The sequence below is a fragment of the Trichoderma atroviride genome, chromosome 3, assembly GCF_020647795.1.
Source record: "Trichoderma atroviride chromosome 3, complete sequence".
Taxonomy (NCBI): Eukaryota; Fungi; Ascomycota; class Sordariomycetes; order Hypocreales; family Hypocreaceae; genus Trichoderma; species Trichoderma atroviride.
Window position 1 is genome coordinate 2,495,173 of NC_089402.1, and position 24,587 is coordinate 2,519,759.

General features: G+C 48.5%; 11 protein-coding genes and 1 non-coding gene across 12 annotated transcripts; 8 read left to right on the forward strand and 4 right to left on the reverse strand.

The window, feature by feature from the left end:
• The first annotated feature begins 94 nt into the window (after nt 1–94).
• Nucleotides 95–3,248, forward strand: TrAtP1_006037 (uncharacterized protein). The gene is made up of 4 exons (XM_014083186.2): nt 95–1,025; nt 1,099–2,154; nt 2,216–2,669; nt 2,753–3,248. Exons 1-4 carry the CDS (start codon nt 396–398, stop codon nt 3,064–3,066), a joined length of 2,454 nt encoding a protein of 817 aa, XP_013938661.1. The 5' UTR covers nt 95–395; the 3' UTR covers nt 3,067–3,248.
• A 2,020-nt stretch (nt 3,249–5,268) lies between these two features.
• TrAtP1_006038 (uncharacterized protein) lies at nt 5,269–6,339 on the forward strand (the record flags this gene model as incomplete). The annotated part of the gene is made up of 2 exons (XM_066112957.1): nt 5,269–5,545; nt 5,627–6,339. One exon carries the CDS (start codon nt 5,269–5,271, stop codon nt 5,503–5,505), a length of 237 nt encoding a protein of 78 aa, XP_065969043.1. The 3' UTR covers nt 5,506–5,545; nt 5,627–6,339.
• Nucleotides 6,340–6,922: 583 nt separating this feature from the next.
• On the reverse strand, nt 6,923–9,895 carry TrAtP1_006039 (uncharacterized protein; the record flags this gene model as incomplete). The annotated part of the gene is made up of 6 exons (XM_014082694.2): nt 6,923–8,374; nt 8,436–8,582; nt 8,642–8,752; nt 8,811–8,857; nt 8,916–9,092; nt 9,187–9,895. 6 exons carry the CDS (start codon nt 9,893–9,895, stop codon nt 6,923–6,925), a joined length of 2,643 nt encoding a protein of 880 aa, XP_013938169.1.
• Nucleotides 9,896–11,515: 1,620 nt separating this feature from the next.
• On the forward strand, nt 11,516–12,672 carry TrAtP1_006040 (uncharacterized protein; the record flags this gene model as incomplete). The annotated part of the gene is made up of 3 exons (XM_014082696.2): nt 11,516–11,657; nt 11,787–12,577; nt 12,637–12,672. The coding sequence occupies 3 exons, from the start codon at nt 11,516–11,518 to the stop codon at nt 12,670–12,672; spliced, it is 969 nt and encodes a 322-aa protein (XP_013938171.1).
• Nucleotides 12,673–13,041: 369 nt separating this feature from the next.
• TrAtP1_006041 (uncharacterized protein) lies at nt 13,042–14,312 on the reverse strand (the record flags this gene model as incomplete). Its single annotated transcript, XM_014082695.2, has 3 exons — nt 13,042–13,058; nt 13,115–13,993; nt 14,069–14,312. 3 exons carry the CDS (start codon nt 14,310–14,312, stop codon nt 13,042–13,044), a joined length of 1,140 nt encoding a protein of 379 aa, XP_013938170.1.
• A 533-nt stretch (nt 14,313–14,845) lies between these two features.
• Nucleotides 14,846–16,112, forward strand: TrAtP1_006042 (uncharacterized protein; the record flags this gene model as incomplete). The annotated part of the gene is made up of 2 exons (XM_014082697.2): nt 14,846–15,302; nt 15,361–16,112. 2 exons carry the CDS (start codon nt 14,846–14,848, stop codon nt 16,110–16,112), a joined length of 1,209 nt encoding a protein of 402 aa, XP_013938172.2.
• A 636-nt stretch (nt 16,113–16,748) lies between these two features.
• Nucleotides 16,749–16,979, forward strand: TrAtP1_006043 (uncharacterized protein; the record flags this gene model as incomplete). The annotated part of the gene is made up of 1 exon (XM_066112958.1): nt 16,749–16,979. One exon carries the CDS (start codon nt 16,749–16,751, stop codon nt 16,977–16,979), a length of 231 nt encoding a protein of 76 aa, XP_065969044.1.
• Nucleotides 16,980–17,199: 220 nt separating this feature from the next.
• On the forward strand, nt 17,200–18,245 carry TrAtP1_006044 (uncharacterized protein; the record flags this gene model as incomplete). Its single annotated transcript, XM_066112959.1, has 5 exons — nt 17,200–17,390; nt 17,454–17,680; nt 17,757–17,870; nt 17,926–18,157; nt 18,215–18,245. 5 exons carry the CDS (start codon nt 17,200–17,202, stop codon nt 18,243–18,245), a joined length of 795 nt encoding a protein of 264 aa, XP_065969045.1.
• Nucleotides 18,246–18,761: 516 nt separating this feature from the next.
• Nucleotides 18,762–21,091, reverse strand: TrAtP1_006045 (uncharacterized protein; the record flags this gene model as incomplete). Its single annotated transcript, XM_014082699.2, has 6 exons — nt 18,762–19,332; nt 19,399–19,813; nt 19,866–19,927; nt 19,981–20,206; nt 20,259–20,551; nt 20,606–21,091. 6 exons carry the CDS (start codon nt 21,089–21,091, stop codon nt 19,249–19,251), a joined length of 1,566 nt encoding a protein of 521 aa, XP_013938174.2. The 3' UTR covers nt 18,762–19,248.
• A 205-nt stretch (nt 21,092–21,296) lies between these two features.
• TrAtP1_006046 (uncharacterized protein) lies at nt 21,297–22,794 on the forward strand. Its single transcript, XM_066112960.1, has 5 exons — nt 21,297–21,359; nt 21,414–21,417; nt 21,786–21,970; nt 22,040–22,216; nt 22,287–22,794. Exons 2-5 carry the CDS (start codon nt 21,414–21,416, stop codon nt 22,443–22,445), a joined length of 525 nt encoding a protein of 174 aa, XP_065969046.1. The 5' UTR covers nt 21,297–21,359; the 3' UTR covers nt 22,446–22,794.
• Nucleotides 22,795–23,686: 892 nt separating this feature from the next.
• On the forward strand, nt 23,687–24,058 carry TrAtP1_006047 (uncharacterized protein; the record flags this gene model as incomplete). Its single annotated transcript, XM_014082701.2, has 1 exon — nt 23,687–24,058. One exon carries the CDS (start codon nt 23,687–23,689, stop codon nt 24,056–24,058), a length of 372 nt encoding a protein of 123 aa, XP_013938176.2.
• A 354-nt stretch (nt 24,059–24,412) lies between these two features.
• Nucleotides 24,413–24,507, reverse strand: TrAtP1_006048. Its single transcript has one exon. It is a non-coding gene; the product is annotated as a tRNA-Phe (tRNA).
• Nucleotides 24,508–24,587: the final 80 nt, after the last annotated feature.

Below are 24,587 nucleotides of genomic sequence, written 5' to 3' on the forward strand. Positions count from 1 at the left end.
TGTGGGGTCACGTGTAGCTACTTCTGGGGCGGTTCCGTCATTGCTCTGTGTTGGGGCCATTTGGCTGGGCCTCGGGAAATCTGGATGGCGCGGGTTCACATGTCCCCAATGCCGGCTTCGATCTCTCCAACGGACCATCCACCATTAGAACGAAGCAGACTGCGGGTGGCGTTTCCCAGCAGCTGCTTTGGATGCAACCACGATTGATGCGCTGACTTGTTTGATTTTCTTCTGCCAAGCGACACAAACGCCCACACGCGCAGACGCTGGGCTTGATGACCTTTCCCGACCCTGTGTAGACCCGGATCTGCGACGCTGCAAGCGTTCGAGGAGCTCGTCCAGCAGCCGCACCGAAATACCGATACCGATACCGATACCGATACTGGGCACAAACCATGGCGGCACAGTCGAATCTGCGCCGGACGGCGGCAGAGGATGCGCTGGCCGCGTTTCTGGAGAAATGGACCGGCATCCTGGGCAAGAGGCTGCGGTCTACGTCGCGCACCACTCGCACCCTCGCCACGCTCTCGCTCGCCATGTCCATCATCCTCGGCGCCGAGGGCAGCAGGCGGTGGTGGAAGAAGCGGCGGCACGAACACGAGCAAGGCCGGAAGCTGGTCCGCACCAATTCGTGGCTGCACAACAAGGACGGCTCTCGAACGATATACGTCCCCTACAAAGACGGCACGTCCAAAGTTGTCATCAACACCACGAAGCCTTTGACGTTTGAGGCGCATAGACGGCTGTTTCTCAATCCTCCAAGAGTGTCGGGCCTTGGCGATGGGACGGTTCCTTCTGCCCAAACAAAACCGGGCTTGAATCTGGCGTTTTTGCACCAATTCCTTAGTCTTATGAGTATCATGATACCCCGGTGGTCCAGCAAGGAAGCCGGTCTCCTGCTTAGCCACGGCGTCTTTTTGATGTTGAGAACATACCTGTCACTGGTGGTGGCTCGCTTAGATGGAGAGCTTGTCCGAGATCTCGTTGCTGGCCATGGTAAAGCGTTTCTCTGGGGCATCGTAAAGGTATGTTTGCGAAGCCTTCCATTGTATTCATGTGCATGCAGTAAGTGTGCTAACTCACATTTCCCTTCCCTAGTGGTGTGGACTGGGCACATTTGCCTCTTATACCAATGCTATGATCAAATTCCTCGAATCGAAAGTATCTATTGCGTTCCGAACTCGACTTACTCGATATATCCACGATATATACTTGAACGAAAATCTAAACTACTATAAACTGTCCAACTTGGATGGAGGCGTTGGGCAAGGAGCTGATCAATTCATCACGCAAGATTTGACTCTGTTTTGCGCCTCAGCAGCCAATCTCTATTCATCACTGGGCAAGCCTTTTGTAGACATTTGCGTCTTTAGCTTCCAGCTCTACCGATCCTTAGGACCTTTGGCCTGGATAGGCCTCATGAGCAACTACTTTTTAACTGCAAGCATTCTCCGGAAGCTGTCCCCACCATTCGGCAAGCTGAAAGCGGTGGAAGGCCGCAAAGAAGGAGACTTCCGCAGCTTGCACGCTCGCCTGATAGCTAATGCGGAAGAAGTAGCCTTTTATGGCGGTGCAGACATGGAAAAGACGTTCCTCAACAAGGAGTACAAGTCGCTAAAGAGCTGGATGGAAGGCATCTACATGCTCAAGATTCGTTACAACATCCTGGAAGACTTTATTCTCAAGTACAGCTGGAGCGCTTACGGCTACCTTCTTGCTTCCTTGCCGGTCTTCCTGCCAGCCTGGGGAGGAGTTGGTGGCGTGGCCGAGATGGCCGAGGGCGGAGAAAAGGGCGGCAGAGAGCGAAATCGCATGAAGAGCTTCATTACGAACAAGCGACTGATGCTTTCACTTGCTGATGCGGGTGGTCGAATGATGTACTCCATCAAGGATCTTGCCGAATTGGCTGGATATACCAGCCGAGTCTATACGCTCATCTCTACGCTGCACCGGGTGCATGCTAATGCTTATTACCTTCGGAGTGGGCAGAGCGAGCTCTACTCTTTGTCTGACGTACAGGGAACGATCCAGAAGGGTTTTGATGGTGTTCGCTTCGAGCAAGTGCCAGTCGTTGCTCCTGGACTCTGGCCCCAGGGCGGAGAAGAGTTGCTAGATTCCTTGTCTATGATTGTTCGGAGGGGAGAACATCTCTTGGTATGTACAACTGAATTTATCATTATTTCTACGAATCTTGGCTAATGAGTTATATATCTAGATTTCTGGTCCTAACGGTGTTGGAAAGACTGCCATATCCAGGATACTGGCTGGCCTCTGGCCCGTTTACCGCGGCCTAGTCAGTCGACCGAAGAGCATAGGCGAAGACGGCATCATGTTCCTGCCCCAGCGGCCATATCTCAGCCCCGGAACCCTTCGCGATCAAGTCATTTACCCTGATGGCCACGTAGATATGCGTGAAAAGCGCAAGTCTGAGAATGATTTGCAGAAGATCCTTGAAGCCGCTCGCCTTGGTTACCTTCCCGATCGTGAAGGAGGCTGGGATACTCGCAAGGAGTGGAAGGATGTGCTCAGCGGTGGCGAGAAGCAGAGGATGCAGTTTGCTCGTCTGTTGTACCACGAGCCACAGTATGCAATCATCGACGAGGGAACGAGTGCTGTCTCAAGTGATGTTGAGGGTCTGCTGTACGAAACGTGCAAGGAGAGGGGCATTAGTAAGTAACTCCCTGTACCTGATGGCTCCTCTGATATCATGGAGTAATGCTTTACTGGAAATGAATGCTAACGATATCTGCAGCCCTGATTACCATCTCAACGCGGGCTTCTCTCAAAAAGTACCACACTTACAACCTGCAGCTCGGCGCCGGCGATGATGGTGACTCCTGGGAGTTTGAGCGCATCGGAACAGAACGCGAGAAGATGCAGGTCGAGAAGGAGGTGCAGGATCTGCGTGACCGTCTTGCTCAAGTAGACGAGCTGAAGAAGAGGCGAGAAGAGATTGAGAAGGAACTCAATGCGGTATGGACAGAAAAGGGCGATTTGCTCGACGCACCATCGTATGTTGACATCGATGAGGCTCCAATTACAAGCGAGGAGTCTATCGAGGCATAATAAAGTCACATTTGATGTGATTCTTTTTTTCTGAAAGGGAGGAAAGAGGCTGTTTACTGTATGAGAGATACGCATTGATGATCTAGAAGTGTTAATTTTGCATTGGTGGTAGTGGGAGGGGAGGGCTGGATCTTTTGGCCTTTTTTTGTTTGACTTATACCTGGCGCTGCATGTTTACGTACTGTTTTATTATAGCTATCTTAAACAGAAACATCAAAGCATGCGAGTTTACTTTATTCTTATTTACAGCTGTTCTTTAATATCTTTTTTTTTAAAAAAAAAAACTAATCTAGTATATTATATATATTTAAATTAGTAGCTAGTGTTACTTTAAGTGCAGCAGCGTTAGATATAGCAGAGGTAGACTTTAGCTGCTTGGTTGCTTTCTTCACTGGGATTAAAGCCTTATCGGGCTACTATGATTTAAATAGGGAGGCATTATCCAGCACCCCAGTTCTGTTATCCAACCCCCCAAAAATAAAGAGAGAAGTTATCTAGCACCCCGATTATGTTATTTAGCACTCTAGCTGTAGCTTGGGCTGCTGCTGCTGCTGCTGCTGCTGCTACTACTACTGCTACTACTGCTACTACTGCTACTACTGCTACTACTGTTGCTACTGTTGCTACTGTTGCTACTGTTGCTACTGTTGCTACTGTTGCTACTGTTGCTACTGTTGCTATTTTAATAAGTATTTGGCAGCTGTATATTTAATATATAAACTGGCTGCCCTATTATGCTACAGTTGGGGTGTTGGATAATGAAATTAGGGTGCTGGATAACTTCTCCCTTTAAATAGGAACCATCAAGCGCCGGAAGGTATTGCAGCTAGATGACCTTGATTGAATGGGATGGCCCTGATAGAATAGGATAACCTTGATTAAATTGATTGATCAGGGTCATCCTGTTCTATCAATTCGATCAAGGTCATTTTGTTCAATCAAGGTCATCTAGCTTATAAGTGGTTGTACTGCCTAAAAATTAAGGGCATAGTTCAGCCTTGCGAAGGCCCTATAACATTATATAAGGCGCTGTAACTAGGAAAATACAGTATTTATACTGTGTATATACTGTATAGATTTTATTTTTCTATTTTTTGCCATTTTAGAAATTTGGAGTTATTGCACCTCTGCACACTTTGCCCAAGGTGCCACCGTACTATGTGCCAAAGCTGCACGTCTGAGACATGACAGCCCCCCATGGGCTTCTATTTTCAGCCAGTCGTCACTGGCGCTTTCAATGGTTCCGGGGGCTTAATCTCATGATTGGCTGCTCGACCAACGGCGTGGGAAAGCTGATCAATGGCTTATTTTTGTGCTTTTTGCTTCTTTCTTTTTCCGGTTCTCCCTGCATATGTAATCTTAATATACCGCACCCGCGGTCACCCTGAGTAGTCGTGGTGCTAATAGTAATGGCCGTAGTCGAGAAGGAATCCTCCCTGAAAAAGACATAAAAATAAAAATGATAGTAGTACTGAATAGTATAGGGGCTTGCCATGTGAATGTACTGAACCGTATTGCCTTGCCCCCGGCTGTTGTGTAAGTTCCATGTGGAAATAGTACTTCACGCCTAATTGCTCAGCCAGCCTCGAATCTAATCTCATCGGCGGGGGATCTACTCGCCCTGCATTACGCTGGAGTCTTTGGTGAACTTTCATGCCGCCTCTAGGCTTTATCATTATATGTCTAGAGGGAACAATGAGGCGAGGCTGCTTCATGGCTGCTGTCCCGGGCGGGTCTTGCTGGCAGACTGTCTCAGACGAAGGACAAATTACACCATTTTATGACAGGAGGTATATAATAGGGGTGATGGAACACTTTCTCTCCTTTCCTGTGGCCATGGGAACTATATCCGTTTCATTTTTCAAAATACTGCGCTCTGATGCTGGGGATGAGAACTATCGCCCAACTCTGATGTCCAAGTTTTAATGAACTTTGAACATTAAAGGCTAACCCTTCTTCATTGATCGTTGCCCTTTTTACCATTTTAAATCATGGCGCATTCAACCAAGATTCACACCCGAGCTGGGTCACGGACATCGCTCGTCTCTGTAGGGCAAATGCCCGTCATCAAAGAAGGCAGCATCATCGCCCCGGCGCCAGTAATGCTCCGCATACCTTCAAAGAATCCTCGCCGGAGTCTAGGCCCACAACCTCAGGGGGGTTATAATACCGTATATAACGGGATTTCAGGATCTTCCTCCAATGGCCGTGACGGAGTGTAACAAGACTGAAGGCGAGGATGGAGACGAAAAGACTGTCGTTGGGCAAATGACACCTCCGCCTATAGAAACATCGAGAAAGAAGAGGCGATGGAATGGAGAGGAGTGGATACCGAGCGATTCACAGCGAAAATGCCACTTGGTGATTGTTTCATCGGTGGTCTTGGTGATTATTGCTGGACTTGCGACTGGACTCACGCTGGGCCTGACGAAAACGTGAGTTTGCTCACATCACTTAATTCTCAGTACTTTGGATGAAGGTATGTGTACGATGTATATATGATATGCACAACAAGCGCTTTTAGTAGAGACAACATAATGCTGATAGTAAGACGCCGCAGATCAGTCATGGACAACCCCTAGAACGATCGAGATGCCTGTTCTCTAGACCTCCCAATCGGCAGTTTTATAGTCGACATGGCTCTCTACGGTTCATTATTAGCATGGACTCCCATCCCGAATGCTTGGCACAACCTCTCTTTTAGTAGGAATGGAGCATCCAAGCAACCACAAGGTCTATAGACAGGTGCAAGAAAACGTCTACTTTGGCGAAGTTCGTTTTCGTTCACTCAATTTACAACGACGCCTCTAGCCTCAACAACCATGTCAAAAGCCTCGGTAGGAATCTTGACATTCACAATCTCACCTACAACCATCACTGCTACTGTCCTATCAACGACCAAATTGCAATGACGAACAACCTTCAACGCATACCGGCACCCCTGCGGCAGCGGCATCAGACCCTTTGACAACTCCCCTCACGCCGACAAAGCGACAGGCCACTTTTTTCAAGGCCGATTACACGTTTTTACTGGAACACCACAGAGAAGGATACCAAATAATCAAATGTCTTCCACCGAGGGCCTTATTGTTTCTTTGCTTGCCAGTATCCTTCTACAAGTTCTCGACGAGATAGAAGAAGACGAGCGATTTGTACTGTCATTTAAATCCAACACCATTGTTGAGCTGCCTGTCACATTGGTTCAATGCCAATAAACCGCCTCCTGGATGCAGTACAACATGATCATCATTTTCATCATCTCCTTGACCTGTCTGCTCTCCAATATAATCGTATGGCTTCTCGTGATGGTTGCATTCTCCATTCATGGCCAGTTCTTTCTTTCTTTCTTTCTTTCTTTCTTTTTGGAATAGTCATGTGAAATTTGGATCCGGACTCAAACTTAGATGATGAGGAACATGTATCGTATTTATGCGAATTGCACTTACACCAATACGGTTCTTTTTCAAGCCACACTTTGGACGAAATGGGGGGTTGCGACAGCCAAGTAAGACAGTACAAATGACTACGTGGACTGGCTAGGGCTGGTGGAAATCATGGGCGACAAGAATGCTATACTGGGACACTCTACATTGCTGCTACTGCTGCTACTGCTACTAATTCTACTAATTCTACTGCCATTTCCAAGGGCATGTAATACTTGGGCTGATTGTCTTACTAAGCTATAGACAGAGTACCTGGTAATAGAACCGGGGAGCTGAATAACATTTCCCAACATATATACGAAACATATTTAGAAACCTCTATCAAGCCATGTAACCATAACCTACTACAACTCCTTATGCACAATAACAAAATCACCTTCCTGCCCAGCCTCACACCTGGCCAGATCCCCGTATCAATCCAAGTCCATTCGACTGTCCGTTTCTTCAGGAATAACTTCCATCGGAGCAAAACCTGTACTATTAGCCTGCATCATACTAGCATCAAACTGCAACCGCGAACCTTCTTCATCTATACTCTCGTAATAAGACGGATCAGACTTCTTCGTAAATGAGAAAACGCCACTGCGCTGCGGCAAGTCCAATCTCTCTGGTGATATCGCAGCATACCTGGCAAGGCGATTGCCATCACGCACATCAACGTCCAGAACGTCTGGTAAGCATCTCGGCGATATCGCGGGATACCTGGCAAGGCGATTGCCATCGCGCACGTCCATGTCCAGAATATTTGGGATGCGTCTTGGCGCCATGGACATAATGGGCCATGCAAAATTCAGGCGCGTAGGATCATCGCCCATAGATTGAGATATGACATCGTCGAGTACAGCCGCGTTTGCGAATCTCACTGATTTGACTGGCTGCTTCTTCGTCCTCTTCGATACCCGCCAAGTCGTGTGTGCGCTCCCTGACGATGAGAATAAGAAAGTTTTTGAATTCTTCTTTGTTGCCTTTGTTTCTCGTAAAGGCACTCCTCTATTTGATGGCGATGCTGATACTATGGGACTTTTATTTGTCCCTCGTAGAAGAACACCTCCATTCAGTGAAGATGCTGATGAGACAGGAACTAAATCGTTTGTAGCTCTTTTCGTTTCATGTAACGGCACCCTGCCGTCTGAGTCGTCACTAGAAGATCCAGAAGACGGCTGCTTCCTCTGGATTCCGCCAAAAGAAGCTGAAATATCTGCTGGAGAGCTTGCTAGGGGATTTGATGTCATCGTTTGCAGGTCTGTGGAAAAGGCTGGCCTCCGGGACGGGCCTGGCAACGACCCTTCTGACGAAACACTAAGGAGCGATCGTCTGCTTTTGTGTCGGAGAGCAGCAACATGTGTAATGAGAGGGTTCCCGATCTCATCATACAGTGACGGAGGAGATGGTGCTGGAGGAAGTGGAAAAGAAGTTCGTGCAAAAGGATCTGACCGATACTCACGCTGACCGCGATCAGTGGGATAGTCAGTGGGATAATCTCTCCGGCTTCCCGAATCTCCACCCACAACTGTCATAGCTTGTGAGTCTGAGAAAGGGTTGGACGGAGGCTGGCCATCTGAATTAGTCCTCGTACGTGCCCAAAAGGCGTCCCAAAAGGAGCGCGTCTCATCATCGCTCTCGTCAAAGCCGAGATGCTTACGCTTACACACATGCCTCAAGAGATAGCTAAGCTCAGGACGATCCTTTGGTTTCTCAAACTGGCATTGCGCAATCTGGTCGAGAAGCTCCGGCTCAATGTATTCATATTGTGGCTGACACAGACGCCAGGCATACGAGTCGCCGAAGCATCGTTCGTCCCCAGCCTCATATTTCATTGTCGTCATTGGGTGTGATGACCAGCTTTTTGTTATCACAGACTCCATCTAATTGGTCTTGGTTAGCGTGGTCCTGGGATTGAACAAAGAAAAGGAAAAAGCAACTGACAATTTTGCCAATGGTGAAGATATTCGTCCATGTGCCGTATCGCCCTGCAACCTCATTCTTTTCTGGCCCAAAGGTGTCTCCCGTGTACTGTAATATTGAACCTGGGCGGCTTAGATCGATCTTGTCCCAATCTTTGGTAATAGTTTCCTAACAATTTATGAGCCACTTCCAATAAATGCAGGTTCAAGCATCCACATAGAACTTACCGGAGGAGTCCGATTATTTTTGGGACACCTTCTCGCTCTCCAATAGTTTTGATGCTCCCAGTAATCCCAGCACTGGCTCATCTTATGGCTATAGGCTCCAAAATCATGAAACTAGTTCGGGCTATTGTCAGCTCATATCAGGCGGCATTTTGACATTTCCCAAACTCACCTTTAATATGGGATGATGCGAGTGGTGATCATCTTCAGCAATGAGAACTAATCATCCGTTTGTTAGCATCCTCACACCTGTAGAGAAGAAGAGGGAGGAGTATACTATTTTGCTCTTCCAAGTCAAAATGCACATCGTGGCTATCAATCAATGTACTGAGTCTTAGCAATTCACCAGCATTTTGTGGATCATCCAGCGAATTCAATATCATATCAAGACTATCAGGGCTCCATCGCTGTATTGAATCTGGCTGAAGTGCTACCGACACAGCACCTTTAACCACTGTAAATATTATGTTAATTTTGTCCTTTTTGCTTCATCTTATTTCGCCCTGGTTCACACAATGTGATAAGACAGAAATGGAGCAGCCACTTACAGCACTCCCAAATCTCCCACAGCACCTTATTCGAAAACCGAACATCAAAATATGAGGCCTTGGACATGATGTCAAAAAGACACCCGTGCTCTGCGTACTCCAAAACAAGAATATTCAGCTGCTTCTGATCGAATCTGGTTCCCCGGTTGATCAAGTGTTCTCTGTTTATTCTGCGTCTAACATTGTCAGCAATCTCTTGCAGATTCAGGCTCTGGGTGACATGGGAAGCGCCTCTATATCTAAGATGCCACTCTAACTCATCCCTAAATGTGCCGTTCATATGGATAGGTATCTTGATGACAGCTTTCATGATGCTTTCATCATCAAATATGACGTTCCAGAGCGTGGCCATGCCAAAGCCACCTTGGCCGAGGACTTTGACCCATTCGAGCCTGAAGCCATCCCAATTGAAGAGTTCAATATAGTCTTTCACGATGCTTGGCTGGTCAGTATCATTGCTATGAGATTCGGAATAGTCGTCAGCAAAGGGGAATTCGAATTCTTGGTCTTGTGGCATATCGAGATCTTCATAGGGAAGTGCAAGTGCGTCGCAGTCGCGTGAAAGGATTCTGCTCGTATTGTCAAGTGTCACATCTCTGTCGCCGCGAATCAGGGCTGATTGGACAGCAAAGTAGTTTTTAGCAGGTAGAGCACCATCAGGTCTTACCGCTCTGCGGCGCACGTTGAGATGGGGTAGCAGTGATGACATGTTGGCTATGAACGGATGGTGAGTGATCAATTGTAGGATATGCGGGCATGGTTTAGCATTACGTTTTCATCCTGGCAATCTATATCGGCGGCTATATTATATGCGTGAGTGAAAAGCATAACAAACAAGAGCTGCATGATTGCTCAACAAAGAGGCATTTGATGAAAATAGATATATTCATATTGACCTTCTCATACTTGGTCAGGCGCAACGTCCTTTCTTCATTTTTCCTTTCGGATTCTTTTGAAGGCATCAACTTGTTCGTTGTTCAAGTCGAACAATTTCACCTGACAAAGGTTCCCTTTTTCTTGTTTCTTCGCCCCTGGATGATGATATCGTCCCAGTTCAAAGAGACAGGCAACCCCGCCGTTGAACAACCCCTCAAAGAGGCTACAAGCCACCGCAAATAGATCCCTTGTGTCTCCACCAAAGGCTTTCAAAATGCGTCGTCACCATAAGCAAAGATGACAAGGAATCAACTGTCTCAAAACAAAAGATAAAAGATAAAGAGGGCAATTGCAAATACCCGTGGCAGCAGTATAGCCTGGTCTCGACACGATGTCATCTTATCCCTCACCTTCAGTCAGACCCATGGTCTATCATGAATCAAGTCCATCAGAGGTCCAAGCGTTCGAACGAACTAGACGTTCTTATTAGATGTGTCCCTCTTGTTGGTGGATACAAGGTCCATAAGAGGCGTCGGAAGCCGCTGAGCGGCAACCAACCGGAGCAATTAGCCGTATCCTAGACTGCGGAGCATCATGGTAATTTAGGCTAAATAGCGATTGGGGTTCCTCAGCCTGATCAATCACCCGGGGATATCGACGACCTCTCTTTCGAGAAATTCTAGGTGAATGTAATAGCTGCCGTAGCTTTCGATAGTCATGTCCTTTTGCCCGCCGTATCCACAAATGACATTTTCGGTGATGTAAGAAGAAGTGACGAGAAGAGAAAAAGAGGACTTGTGCAGAAAAGAAGCGTCATTACTTGGAACTAGTCGACAAGCCTAATCGTCATACTAGGGCCTGTCAGCCACCAACTGCAAAAACCTGAGAGGCAGTTAAACGCACTAATAGGAGACGAGATATGATCGGGACCCCTTAGCTGTAGTGCTCCCAAGATGTAATTAGCACCGCCACAAGCTCCCAATTTGGTGAAGAAGAGAAGCATCCGGGCCGGTTAGATCTGCTAGTTTGCTACCCGCCCTCATGCATATAGGCGGCAAAACACCATTCGCCAGACGCTAGGCTGGGTCTGACGGTTTATTGCCATGCTGGAGTTTTTGGTCTCTCCATATGTAGGCCCTATCCATCCACCCATCCGTCCCCAGAGACCCAGCTGACCTGTACTTGGCCAAGCTAGAGGCGGATTCCACTGTGCTGGAGAGGAGAAAACGACTCGGCCTAGTGAGATAACAAGGCTGCGGCTGCTAATAAGAGGATCCCAGCCATGAGGCACCGAGCGAGCCTCCTCTCGTGTGGAGTTCGGGTCTTGTCCATAAATAAGCCCCGACAACCACAACCTTCTTTCCTCTTGTCTCGTTTGTCCATCTCATCCAACACCTCAACGGTTAACAAGACTTATCGCTGTTTCTCGACCCAAGGCAGACTAGCAGACAAGATGGCGCCCACACTCAAGCTCAACAGCGGATATGAGATGCCCCAGGTGGGCTTTGGCCTCTGGAAGGTCGACCAGGCAACTGCAGCAGATACCGTTTACAACGCCATCAAGGCTGGTTACCGTCTGTTTGACGGCGCATGCGGTAGGTCTCGTCTCGGCTCATGTGAATGAGAGATATACAAACAAATCGCTCTCTTCCCCGCTTTCTTGTAAAAGCTGGGAGAGACGTCATTGAAGTAACATCGGCGCTAATATCTCCCTTCCTATTCAGATTATGGCAATGAGAAGGAGTGTGGTGAGGGTGTTGCCCGCGCCATCAAGGAGGGTCTTGTGAAGCGTGAGGAGCTCTTCATTGTCTCCAAGCTGTGGCAGACTTTCCACGATGAGGACAAGGTCGAGCCCATCACCCGCAAGCAGCTTGCCGACTGGCAGATTGACTACTTTGACCTCTTCCTCATCCACTTCCCCGCTGCCCTCGAGTACGTTGACCCCAAGGTCCGTTACCCGCCAGGATGGTTCTATGACGGCGAGAGCGAGGTCCGATGGAGCAAGACCACCCTTCAGCAGACCTGGGGTGCCATGGAGAAGCTGGTAGAGAAGAAGCTTGCCCGAAGCATCGGTATCTCCAACTACCAGGCCCAGTCTGTGTACGATGCCCTCATCTACGCCAAGATTCGCCCTGCTACGCTGCAGATTGAGCACCACCCCTACCTTCAACAGCCCGACCTCGTCAACCTTGCTCAGAAGGAGGGCATTGTCGTCACAGCCTACTCTTCTTTCGGCCCCACTGGATTCATGGAGCTTGATATGCCTCGTGCAAAGAGCGCCGCTCCCCTGATGGAGCATGCCCTCATCAAGGAGATTGCTGCCAAGCACAAGAAGACCCCCGCCCAGGTCCTCCTTCGATGGGCCACCCAGCGCGGCCTGGCCGTCATCCCCAAGACTTCTCGACCGGAAGTCCTGGCTCAGAACCTGGACTCGACCACCTTTGATCTGGAGTCCAGCGACTTGGAAAAGATTGCAGAGATGGATTTGAACATCCGATTCAACAAGCCCACAAACGTGAGTTACACATCTTCATCGTTTGTACTGTATTATACCATGCTCACATCTCGTTATAGTACTTCTCTGCCGACAAGCTGTTCCTCTTTGGTTAAATTAAGCGGGGGTCAAATAAACAAAATAATAAAAAGCGTTCTTTCTGCCAGTAAATATCCGTTGTCAGTGTAGTCTTGAGGCCCTTTCATTTTTCTTCAGCCTTGTAAAGAAAAGCTGCGTAGTCAGTGTGTAATGGAAAATAATCATCAGAATATTTCAAACCACAAGAGCTGATAAAAGGTTTTGTTTCTTCCAACAGACAAATCTTACCCCATGATGATTCAAATCAATGGGGCACAGGTGTCTGCATTATTCTAGCGAACGATGCTATCACATATCAAATAGTCCGATAAAACGCCGTCAAGATTCCCCCAGAATAGTCCGTTCCGCCATTATCATATACTCCAATTGGCAGGGTGAGCCTCACCCTAAACTCTCACAAATGCTAAATCAAGTTAGAAGGTGGTGACACCAGGTGATGTTGGGCTTGGGTACACTCACTAGCATCAATCTGCTTGACTTGCGGCAGTGCCAGCCGAACCTTGTTCCTGTATAGAGCGGGGCCACGAAGTTGAAGAGGATTTCCCTCAAAATACACAGTCGTCAAGTCTTCTTTGTCTTTCAACTCCCTCTCGACGTCGGCAAAGTCCGCAATTTGGTTGTAACTAGCCCACACCTCTTCAAGGTCTTTGAGAGGGCCCACACCTTTGAGACTGGTAATCTGGTTGTTGGATATCTCGAGTGTCTTGAGATTGACATTGTTCTCAATGCCTTCAAGAGATTCGAGAGCGTTGTGGGCAATGTAGAGTTCCTCCAACCCGGGCACCTCCTTCAGGGGAGACAGGTCTCGGATGCGGTTGGACTGAATGCTAAGGAGACGCAGCTTGGGAAGCCCGCCAAGCCCCGCCAGGTCCGTGATCTTGTTCTTCGCCAACCACAGCTCTTCTAGGTTTTTAAGGCTGTCAAGATTCTGTATCTCTCGAATACGGTTCGAGCCGAGTTCTAGAGACCTCAGATTATCAAGCCCTTCAAGGCCTTCGATCTTGCTGATTTTGTTGGCGACCAGGAACAGCTCCTTGAGCTCCTTTAGATGATTGATGTGCTTGATGTGTTTGATCTTGTTGAAGCTGAGGTCAAGGCTTGTAAGCTTTGTCAGGCTGTCTAGACCTCGAATATGTCCGATCAAGTTGTCGTATAAATCAAGGTCTTCCAGGGAATCAGCAAGGCCGTCGAGGCTCTCGATGTCTTGAATGACATTTTGTCGGAGGCAGATGCGGACCACGTTCTTGAAGCGCTCCAGCTTTAGAGCAGGTATTGACGCGATGCGAGAGTGCGTGGCCATGATCTCCTCGGTATCGGAGGCTTCGCTGTCGAGCAAATCTATCATGTGAAATATGGGAGTAAGTCTCAAATCTTCTTGTAAGTAGTCGATGGCGCAGGTTTGTCATCTCTTACTCTCGTCTGCTCGGATCTCCTCGCCGTGCAGCACATTGCTGTCGTCTGAGTATTCCGGGTCTGACAGCGCCTCCGGGTTGGTCATGAGCGCCGACTTGGGAATGCGGAGCTTGCCATCCCAGCCTTTGCTGTCCTTGAGAGACGGGCTGGGCTCGCCATCGACCTGGGGAGACGGCCTGTCGTCGACGATGTCGATGTGAGCCGTGCGCTCATGCTCTTTTTCTTTTTCGACCGGGGCCTCCATGTCGCGCTGCCGATGCCCGTGCGAGACCGAGGCAGGATCGCTGGCGGCAAGAGTCTTGGTTTCTGGATAGAGGGAGAAATTGGGCTGCAGAAGATGTTATTTTCTAGGAAGAGATGACGATGCTATAGCATGACTTCAAAGGCGAGGATGGCTGCCTATGTATTCCACAAGGTTGGGTTTGAGAGTTTAAGCTCAAAATGCCTTGCAGGGCCGGGGTGGCGCTTTTGCTTAGTGACGAGTGACGCCTGAGCCCACTATAATGGTTCCAGGTTTGCTGCTACCGCGGGGTGGCAGGGTGCCAGATCCTTATAAACATGGATCCGAGCCGTCATTCGTCTCTGTCCTGCATGTAAACAAGGCCGAGCTACGGCAACTTACGGAAGCTGTTAATATTGGCTGCCACACTGCATTTTCAAGATAACATGTAAGATGCTCTGCTGTGCTTGGATACAATGTGAATAACCAGCTTCAGATTTGTGTCTTATAGCCCCGCCGTGTTCGCTGACAGGGCTGCGGGATCTGGGCCTTCTGTGATGCGCATCTCACGATTGCCATTTGCGTATCCCAGAGGGCTGGTGATACAGGCTTCAGCAAGGCGATACGGAACAGCAGCGCCATGGACGTGGCGGCCACGTAAACCTGTCGTCCGATGCCAGTATGGCTACGGCATGGTCAAGAGGCAAATCCACGTCGGCCAAGTGTTGATGCCACCCGCCATCTTCACCGGACTATTCCTTGCCCTGTGGTGCTACAAGTGCATCATGCTTGTCTTGTTCCAGAATGCCATCATTTACAACCCCTTTCTCCCTCCAAATGCTCGGAGCATGCGGATTTCGGACTTTTCACGCCAGTGCGGAGGGATCGAATGGCGAGAGGACCGGATCAGATCCCTGGATGGCACTGAGATTGCTCTTTGTATAAGTGAAATGTCTTGCGGTCACAAGTCTGACAACTCGCCAAAGACGCCAGTGTACATTTTATATTTCCAAGGTATGCAGCAACTCTCTCATGTACTGAAGCAACCGTGAGCAGCTGAGGCGTAGAGTAGGAAACGCCTCATCTCTCCCTCCCCGGCTGCCAGATATCTCTGGTATCATGCGTCAACTCAAAGCAGAGACCGAGGGACCGGTTCATTATACCATGGTTTGCCTCAGCTACAGAGGATACTGGACATCACACGACCGTCCTTCTGAAAAAGGCATCGATCTGGACTCTGAGGCAGCATTTCGATGGATGTCGAAGCTTCATCATGATCGATATAAGCAGACAGAAGACGCACCCAATCCCATCGCCATCTTGTGGGGGCAGAGTATCGGGTGTGGCTTCGCAACAAATCTGGCGGCCAAAACTCAGAATGCTGCAACTTTGCCAATTAATGCCTTGCTACTAGAAACACCGTTCACAAACACCCGCGCAATGCTCACGGCGCTGTATCCACAAAAGTGGTTACCATATCGACACCTTTGGCCGTTTTTGCGCAACCATCTCGATAGCTGGGCAAACTTGGAGACGATAGCCACAAAAGCCCACAAACCAGAGATTTACATCGTAGAGGGTGGTAAGGACGAATTAGTGCCCTCCGATCATGGGCGCATCCTTTACAAGCGGTGTCAGGATGTTCAGCTGTTTGCAGAGCTGCATACAGTCCGCGGAGCTCTTCATAACGATGTGATGGTACGGAAAGAAGGCAAACACACCATTGCACGGTCTATTGCCTTGGCCGTTTCACGGGCACAAGAGGCCTGGGTAGATCAAAAGCCATCTCCGCATGGTCCGCCAAAAGGCAAAAGTTGGGCATGAACGGCGGACCCAAATCTTATGCTTCAGAGTACGGCGGCCACTTCTAATCGTGGTCAAGTCTGCGCCCAGCACTCACACGGGATACTGGCACCAGCCTTAGCTGACGCAGTAGCTTGCCAGAAACTCAGATGGGAAAAGGCCTGTACCTTGCAACGCAATCTATCCCATGATCCACTGGCAAAAGCACGGCCCGAGATGTGCGGCTGTGGGATGCCAGACTTTGTGAGAATCAGATAGAGAGTCCATGGTCTCAAGGCCGCTCCCGCCCCAACTGAGGACAAATCTTGGGTTCAATTGATCTCAATTGACTCTTATGACGCCAAGTTTCACACATTCAACGATTTCAGCAACGTGCATCTCCAAAACTGGATATTGTATAGGCCCCATAGTTCTCATGCACTATCTCGCATTCCTGCAGGCCGGTGATAGGCACGGATGCCTCGCACAGCTCCAGGCACCGCACGGCTCTCCAGGCTGTTCCACACCACAATTCCAGCCACTGTCGAAACGGCACTGTCTGCGTGACAAGGGGCTTCATCAACCAGCCCCATTTTGCTGCCTGCCTCCGGCTGTGACTCGCCAGGCTCGGCAGGGATCCGTGGCCATTGGGCTGCAAATCCGCCTCGGCCGCCCAAAATGCGCAGCAGTTCTGCCACACAGCATCACGTGCTTTCGCAAGATTTTGGCGTCGCCCAGTACCGCACTGTAAACCTTACTGTGCACCACTCTACGCGAGCGGACGCGTTGGATCGTCTCATTATCGCCAACCCTGCCAACCTGCCTAGGCCGCCTGGTCGCCTCACTAACGGATCCGGGGGGTGTCCACAGGCAGGCAGCGCCTCCGGGCTTGAGCCTGGAGTCGTATAAAACTGCGGCATCCACCCTGCTTTGTGCAAAAATCTCGGCTTCGTCTGCCTTGGGTAAGTGAGTCGCTTTCACGGAGCCGTCGACTCGCTTGTAATTTTTCTCCTTCTTCAGATTGTTTGCATTGAGGATTTAACCATTAACTACCGCCTGCATTTACGACAGTTATATCCTTATTTTATTAATCTGTTTAATCTGGCTCCTATCCAAAAGGGGGCTCGCCATGTTCTCCAAGCGACCCGACACTTCCAGCCGGAGCTTCTCCAAGAGCCACAAGGTGTCCAAATCCACCTCTTCTTTCAGCAGCTCTTTTAGCAAAGACAGCGGGATCACCAAAAAGCGCCATGAGTCTCGCCACCGGAGGCCAGCCACGTCATCTTCCGCTTCTTTTAGCGAGGACACTGTCATGACCAGGTAAGCTGACCCGCCTCTCCCTACTTTTACCAAAACTGTAAAAACTAATAATGTGACTATTAGCTTTAGCAACTTGAGCTCGTCTATCGTAACCCTCGTTGTCGGTTCTGAGCAGCGCCTTTTTGCTGCCCACGAAAACATCCTCTGTTCAAGCCCCTTCTTCAGCAATGCTCTCCGAAAACTATACACCGATCCTTCCACAAAGAGAATTTCTCTTCCAGAAGAAGAGCCCGAGATTTTTAGCTCAGTGCTAGAGTTCATGTATAAAGGAGATTATTTCCCCCCGCTTGGTGCATAACAAGCGACGAGATAGTTGGGAACTGGAGCCTATCAACGATGCTGATAGAAAAGCTGCAGAGAGCACAGTCTATCATCGCGGCGTTGATGGTGACCTGCTCAAGGACACAGTCATCTATTGTGCCGCCGAACGATATGGATTAGATGAATTGAAGAAGCTATCTCTACGCAAGCAAGGTCTTCGTAAGTTTATGATGACCCCACTCCACTCTCCTACTTCCTTCTGACACAGAAACAGAATCTGGCATCCAGTGCAGCACTATCCTTGCCTCGGCAAGATATGCATACGCCAACACTCCTGAGACTGACTCCAAACTGCGAGCACACTATTTGGCTTTGATCATCCGATCCCGTAGCACTTTCAAGCGAAGTGGCACAATGCAGCTGGAGATGTTCAACGGAGGCACGCAGTTGTTCTTTGATCTCTTTGTAGCCCTCTGCAACCACGTCGATGATATCTCATCCGTACAGTAGGTCTTTCCAAATATTGCTTACAATCGATCACAATGTGATTAACGGTCAAGAAGAAACACGCCGCGGTCCAGCCGCCATATGTAACGACCTCGTTACAAGCCGGCCACGGGTTAATGCTATTTCCTTTGTTACTTCTCGAGAAGATGATACCAAATCAATCACAAAAACAACAAAACAGCGGCGTTTTCATTTTCCTTGTTTTTCCTTGTTGGTATGATGCTTTCTTTACGCAACTCAGTTCATGATTATTCCCTTTGCACTGTTACCCCTTGTATGATTATGCCTCTGCTTTTTCCGCCACAAAATTTGGCGGCTTCCTTTTTTTTTCCTTGTCGACACCGGAAATTTATGGTATGTATGGAATGATGAATGTTTGGTATTTGGAAGAGAATGATTATATACCATTTTAGATAAGCTGAGATTGAACACACAAGGTTGGGCTAAACCTAGGAAAAGAGATTTGAAGAATTATTATAACTGCACATGGGTTTGGGAGGAAATAGGAAATTTCTTTTGTTTGACGAATTTCCCTATTAAAGACATAGATTGGACCACTTTTCATCACATTTTATTATCCATTACCAGTAATATAGTAGAAGTGTGCATAGTTCCTATAAACCGCCGAGCGGTCTTTGTTCGCCGTACTCGCACCTATGAAGAAGGCATATTTCTCACAGGCACTTTTTTTCGTATTTATTTTTGAATCTTAGATGCCTCAGAAGCTCGTGGAATGAGTCATTCAGTACTTCAAGACAAGAAAACGTGGGTGAGGCTGGTAGCAACGGGTATGCGGAACACACGGGAGAGGTCCGGATGGCCAACCAGTTAGTGAGGCTATCAGATGAAGCAACCATTAGAAGAGGAACCACCAGCCTCTTAACATTTGTATACCCTCGCTAGCTATCTAGGTAGTTTTTCGTAATGATTTGGGCACCAACCGTGTTAGAGTAACGCAACGGGCGCGCGCACCGATCCACCCACCCAACATTATTCCCAAAAACACTAGGCAGCAAGATGCCTTGACGGTGAGGCCCCGAGAGTGATTCATAATGATACCGAACAAATTTCGCCTTGTATCGACATCAAGTTAAACACCGGTGCCTGGGAAAGCGCCTTTCTTGGATAAGACTACGATGCCTCGCTCGCGGGCAATATAGCCTTTCATCAAATCCTAACGTCGGTGTCAGGGCCAAGGCATAACAAGTAGATGGGGAAGATAAGCAACAGTGAGCCATACCTTATAAATCATGTTCGCCAATAGGCACTCGACTTCATCTGTGTCAACCAGCTCTCCTCCACTTCCCATACAGATAGCTGCGCGGAATTCTGCGACAGGCACTCGTGTGCGACGCACTGGAGTGGTTTCGCCCTCTTTGAGCTCGTCAAATCCTCCTGCAATGAAGACCTTGCGTAATAGATTACGCAGAGCGATATCACGCCCACGCTCGAGAGTAAGGTAAATACGCCTCTTCACAAACTCATCCTCGCCTTCCTGTAATGCAACATCAAAAGCGCGAAGGTCGCCTTTTCTGATGCATTGGGCCAGAGGTAGGAAGAGTTTTTGTAAGCGAGGGAAAGGCTCCAAGAGTGCCTTTGTGGGTAGCACATGACTGGTAAGAAGGCGGCAAGGGATGAGATAGGTTAGTATTCGCCTAGGATATATTAGCATCTTATCGGAAACAGCATTCTCGTGTAAAAACATACTCTAGATTCGCATTCGCATCCTTGTGACAGAGCTCCCATGCTTCGACAAGATATTTCTCGGCCTGCCATATGCCATTAGTCACACGCTATACAGCAAGGCCATACAGCCATTTACCTCGATATAGTTCTCTTCCAAGAAGAATAAAACCCCCTCGTAAAACTTGAAGGTAACTCTCTGTGACTTTGGAAACGCCGACAACGCTGGCATGTCTCCTTTGTACGCGCTTAATGTCTTGAGAATAGTTCGTGAGAGCGAAGCGGAGTTTAGCTTGAAATATGTTTTGAATAGCAGGTTGATAATGAAGTAGATACCCCATTTCCTGGATTCTTCTAGCGGGGCTCTGGAAACACAGTTAAGAAAGTCCCCAAGGCAATTTGAGGGCAGATACAAACCTGTCGTTGAGACAAAGAGTGAATATTCTTTTTAGGTGCTGCTCGCAGTCTCTTAATTGGCTCTGTTTTTCGGTCTCTGGGTCAAAATCATCTTGTATAAGGGCGGCTCCCCCAGAGTTGTCACCAGCGTTGCGGCTACGCTCCGTGTCGGACCTGATGGCAAATAACCTCAAGTACTTGCCAACCACATACAAGCATGGGATAGTCCACGCTTCGAAGCCAAAGCTGTTATAGCCTCGGATCAGCGCGGATGTTAAATCCTTCCAGGATTCATAGACCTTGGTCCATGTTGACTGCCCCAGTATTAGTTATCATCGATATCACCCAGTTACCAGTATTCATACTACCTTGCCATCTTCTACTGCGACAAAATCCCCGATAGCATTCCAATATGCGGCATACACTTCGACCCAGCCTTTCACTTCCTCGTGATCCAGACTTCGGTGATGAGATGTGTTTGACTTGATGAAGTGTTTGATGTCGCCTTTAACGCTAGACGAATGGCTGCTCTTCCAGATCAATCTCAATCGCTGAGGATTCGATGATGTGGCTATTGGTGAGAGCGTTGCCGCGAGCAGATATCCATTCTGCTCAGCATGGGCTTTTGCGAAGCCTTTGAACAGGTCGTTCATATCGTCAAATAAGATGCCGGGCTGGGAAACGCGATTATAGGCCAAATATCTATTCGATTCTCGGTACCGACAAGATAGCGGTGAAGAGTAAGAGCTCGTGCGAAAGAGCGATTCTCCTTTGCTTTTGAGATGGAAATTCTTGTATATGCTTAAGACATCATCTTTCTGTTCCACAAGAAGTGCCTGGCTCATGCCTCCCATTACAGCCCATGCAGGTAGGTACGTACCTTTAGCGCAGCTAGCGGATGAGGTAATACAGATTCGCCTGTGACTTTACACGTGACACTTATCAAGCGTTGGTGGGGCTTCCATCTTCCATTTGACCAATCGCTGTCCAGGTTAAAGCCCTGCGCCGAATCTGGTGCTCAACCCTCCCCACTCACCCGCACACAAAAATTATCGCTGCATCACCTCTAACTTGACAATCTTCAAATTTCGCGATTTGTCGAGGACATAGACCACCGTCACAGTGAGTCGGGAAGGCATCTTTATTAGATATTTTATATACTAACAATCATTCCAGATGGGTAAGAATCTCCTTTTCAGCTCTTCACCAGTTCGAGAATGCGCGTTGTCGGGAGGAAAACCAGTCGTCGAATTTTGTCTCGAATTCAGCAAACCACGATATTCCGAATAGACGTTTCGATTCAGCCAATCAATTGAGAATCGATAGCCTTGTTGTTGAAATGGAGGAAAGGCTGGATTTGGCGTGTTCAATCCAATATCCATTTTCGAAAAAGAAGAATTCTCCTGATTGAAACATTATGCATCGAGACATCAAAATCTGGAACGATCGGCACCGACTTTGGCACACTCGAGACCACCGGCAGCGCGCATTCGAATGGCATTCACTACGCAGGAAGCTTGACCTTGGATACTAACAAACTACCTTCAGGTCGCCTTACAGAGTACGAGGTCATCGGGCGCCACTTGCCCACCGAGGCCAACCCTACCCCGGCCATGTACCGCATGACCATCTTCGCCCCTAACGAGACTGTCGCCAAGTCCCGTTACTGGTACTTCTTGCGTGGTCTCAAGAAGGTCAAGAAGGCCACCGGTGAGATCGTCAGCATCAAGGCGGTATGTGGACTTCCCCAAGCAAAGGAAAATAAAAATACGACAAGCGGCTGACGAAGAGGGAAATTGCAGATCCACGAGAAGCACCCCGAGACGGTCAAGAACTTCGGTATCTGGCTGCGATACGACTCTCGATCTGGCACGCACAACATGTACAAGGAGTACCGTGAGCTGACCAGAACCGATGCCGTCGAGTCCCTGTACTCTGATATGGCTGCCCGTCACCGTGCCCGTTTCAGGTCCATCCACGTACGTTGAGCAAAACACGAGCGCAGACGATGCTTATAATTTGCTTACTATTTACTGACAATCTGATCAGATTCTCCGTGTCGTTGAGGTTGAGAAGACCGCCGACATCAAGCGCCCCTACATCAAGCAGCTCGTCACCAAGAACCTCAAGTTCCCTCTCCCTCACCGTGTTGCCAAGATCAGCACCCAGAAGCTGTTCACCGCGAAGCGACCTTCCACTTTCGCTTAAGAATGTTATTGGTTTTGAGGACGGTTGGGCTAGGTTCTGCGGGTGTTTACAACGGATCATGGAAATATCACGGCATTTGCTCGTTTAAAAAAGAGCACTGAATGAACCAAAAAATTCTGAACACGGTGTAGATTTTTCTGACTCAAGCAATGTGAATGTCTCTGTGTTTTTCTTTACCGCGACATTCCGTGTTATTGGCTGAGAGGCACCGACGCTTCAGGGAGATGTGAGCTAATGCCACACTGCATATTTTCTATAAAAGAAGACGAATTCGGCAATTTAGCTGTTAGAAGAGAGACAATACAAAAGAAACTGCGCCTTCAGCTATGGGCAAGCGCTTCAATCTTGTTTTTCCCTATTCAAGACTTTTACACTGAAACTACGCAACACCGCTTAGTACTACCTTCTCTATCTGACTCTCTCTTTTTCTCTTAGCGCATACTCGATTCTTTTTTTTCTCCCAGGACCCTTTTCTGCCAAGCTAGAGGCTACGCCACTACAATTTTTCATCTCCCACGTCTATCCAAATCGGGCTCACCGTGCTGGAGTGCGGAGCCGCGAATTCAGATTTCGGCTGGTCCATCCTATTCGAGGCCGCAGACAAGAAGTTCCTACTACTAGTAATCAATAATCGCCTATAAGCGGCCCAAACAAAACAGATTTAAACTGATAAAAGTGTCATAATCCGGTGGTGTTCCGGTATGAGTCATGCCACAATCAAGCCGATTGATTTCGATCGTTAAACTCCGATGTTTTTTTTTTCCAATACTTAAAGTGACTCTCAACTACTGTTTCTTTTGCAGAACCAAACCTTGTGCCATCAAGCTTAAGCTTCTTTTTTGAGTTCTCCCGTGGCTCTCTGGCCAAGTTCGCAATCCCTATCCGAACATATTTCCGTTGATACAGCAAACAAACTTGCTTCGCAATGGCACAAACCAACGGTTCCTCTGCTCCCTTAGAATGGGCCACAGTCAAAACAACCTTGCCAAAAGCATACCCACCCATGTCAGCTCGGGAGCCCATCCGAAGCGAGCGCCTGATCCTCCGACCTTACGTCGCAACAGACGTCAACGACTTTCACCTGCTCCGTCTACAGCCAGAAGTCATGAAGTGGACGGGCCAGGGCAGGCCAGACAAGGATTTGGAAGAGACCGCGAAATGCCTGGAAGATAGGCTCCCAGGCTCAACCAAGGGCGAATCTGCTTACGAGTTTGCCATCTGCTTGGCAGAGACGGGGGGAGATGATTGGCACCGGCGGAAGCCACATGCGAGTCGGCGAGCTTGGCTGGCCTGTAATTGGATACTTGCTTCGAACCGAGTTCTGGGGTAAAGGCTTTGCGACTGAACTCATGACTGCCTTTTTGAAAGCATACTGGGCGCTCCCCCGAGAAGAAGTCGAGATCAAGGTGGAGAAGAGCACGATAGTAGGCAGCGAGGCCGATTTGCAGCCCGAGCACATCACGGCGATTACGGCAACTGATAACGGCGCAAGTCAAAATGTTTTGGGGAAACTTGGGTTTAAACTGGCCAGGCTATTCGAAGAAGAGGACCCTCATACCCCGGGTGTTATGGAGGCCTTGCATGGATATGCGCTGCAAAGGCCGCAATTGTAAGAGGATGTATCATATGTATGTGTGGTGGTGGTGTGCTGGATACCCGGTTCGCTTTTGTAAACCATTAGACAAGCGTCTGCGATTTAGCGATATAGATGGATAGATACGACGTTGGAAGTAATAGACTGACTGCTTGACGCAGCGAATGAATGATCCAGATACACTCTTGTATATAAAAAATGATGCGCGGAGTGCTCTTCACTGCTATATTCAATTCGCTTGTTGCTGCAAACCCTACTACACACATCATGATGTCTTGAAGCTTGAGATTAAGAAACCCCAGAAGAAAAAAAAGACAATTCACCTCACGTTGCTATTTCACTCTTTCAAAGAAAATTCCAAAAATAAATGCAATGCGGCCTGTGTGGATCGAACACACGACCTTCAGATATCAAGTGACTTGAAGTTGAGGCTTCAGTCTGACGCTCTCCCAGCTGAGCTAAGGCCGCAAGCTAATTGGTTGAAAGACCGCCTGGCTAATTCAACTTGTCAATGGAGCTGTTCTCCCAAAATAGCGAAACGACCATTG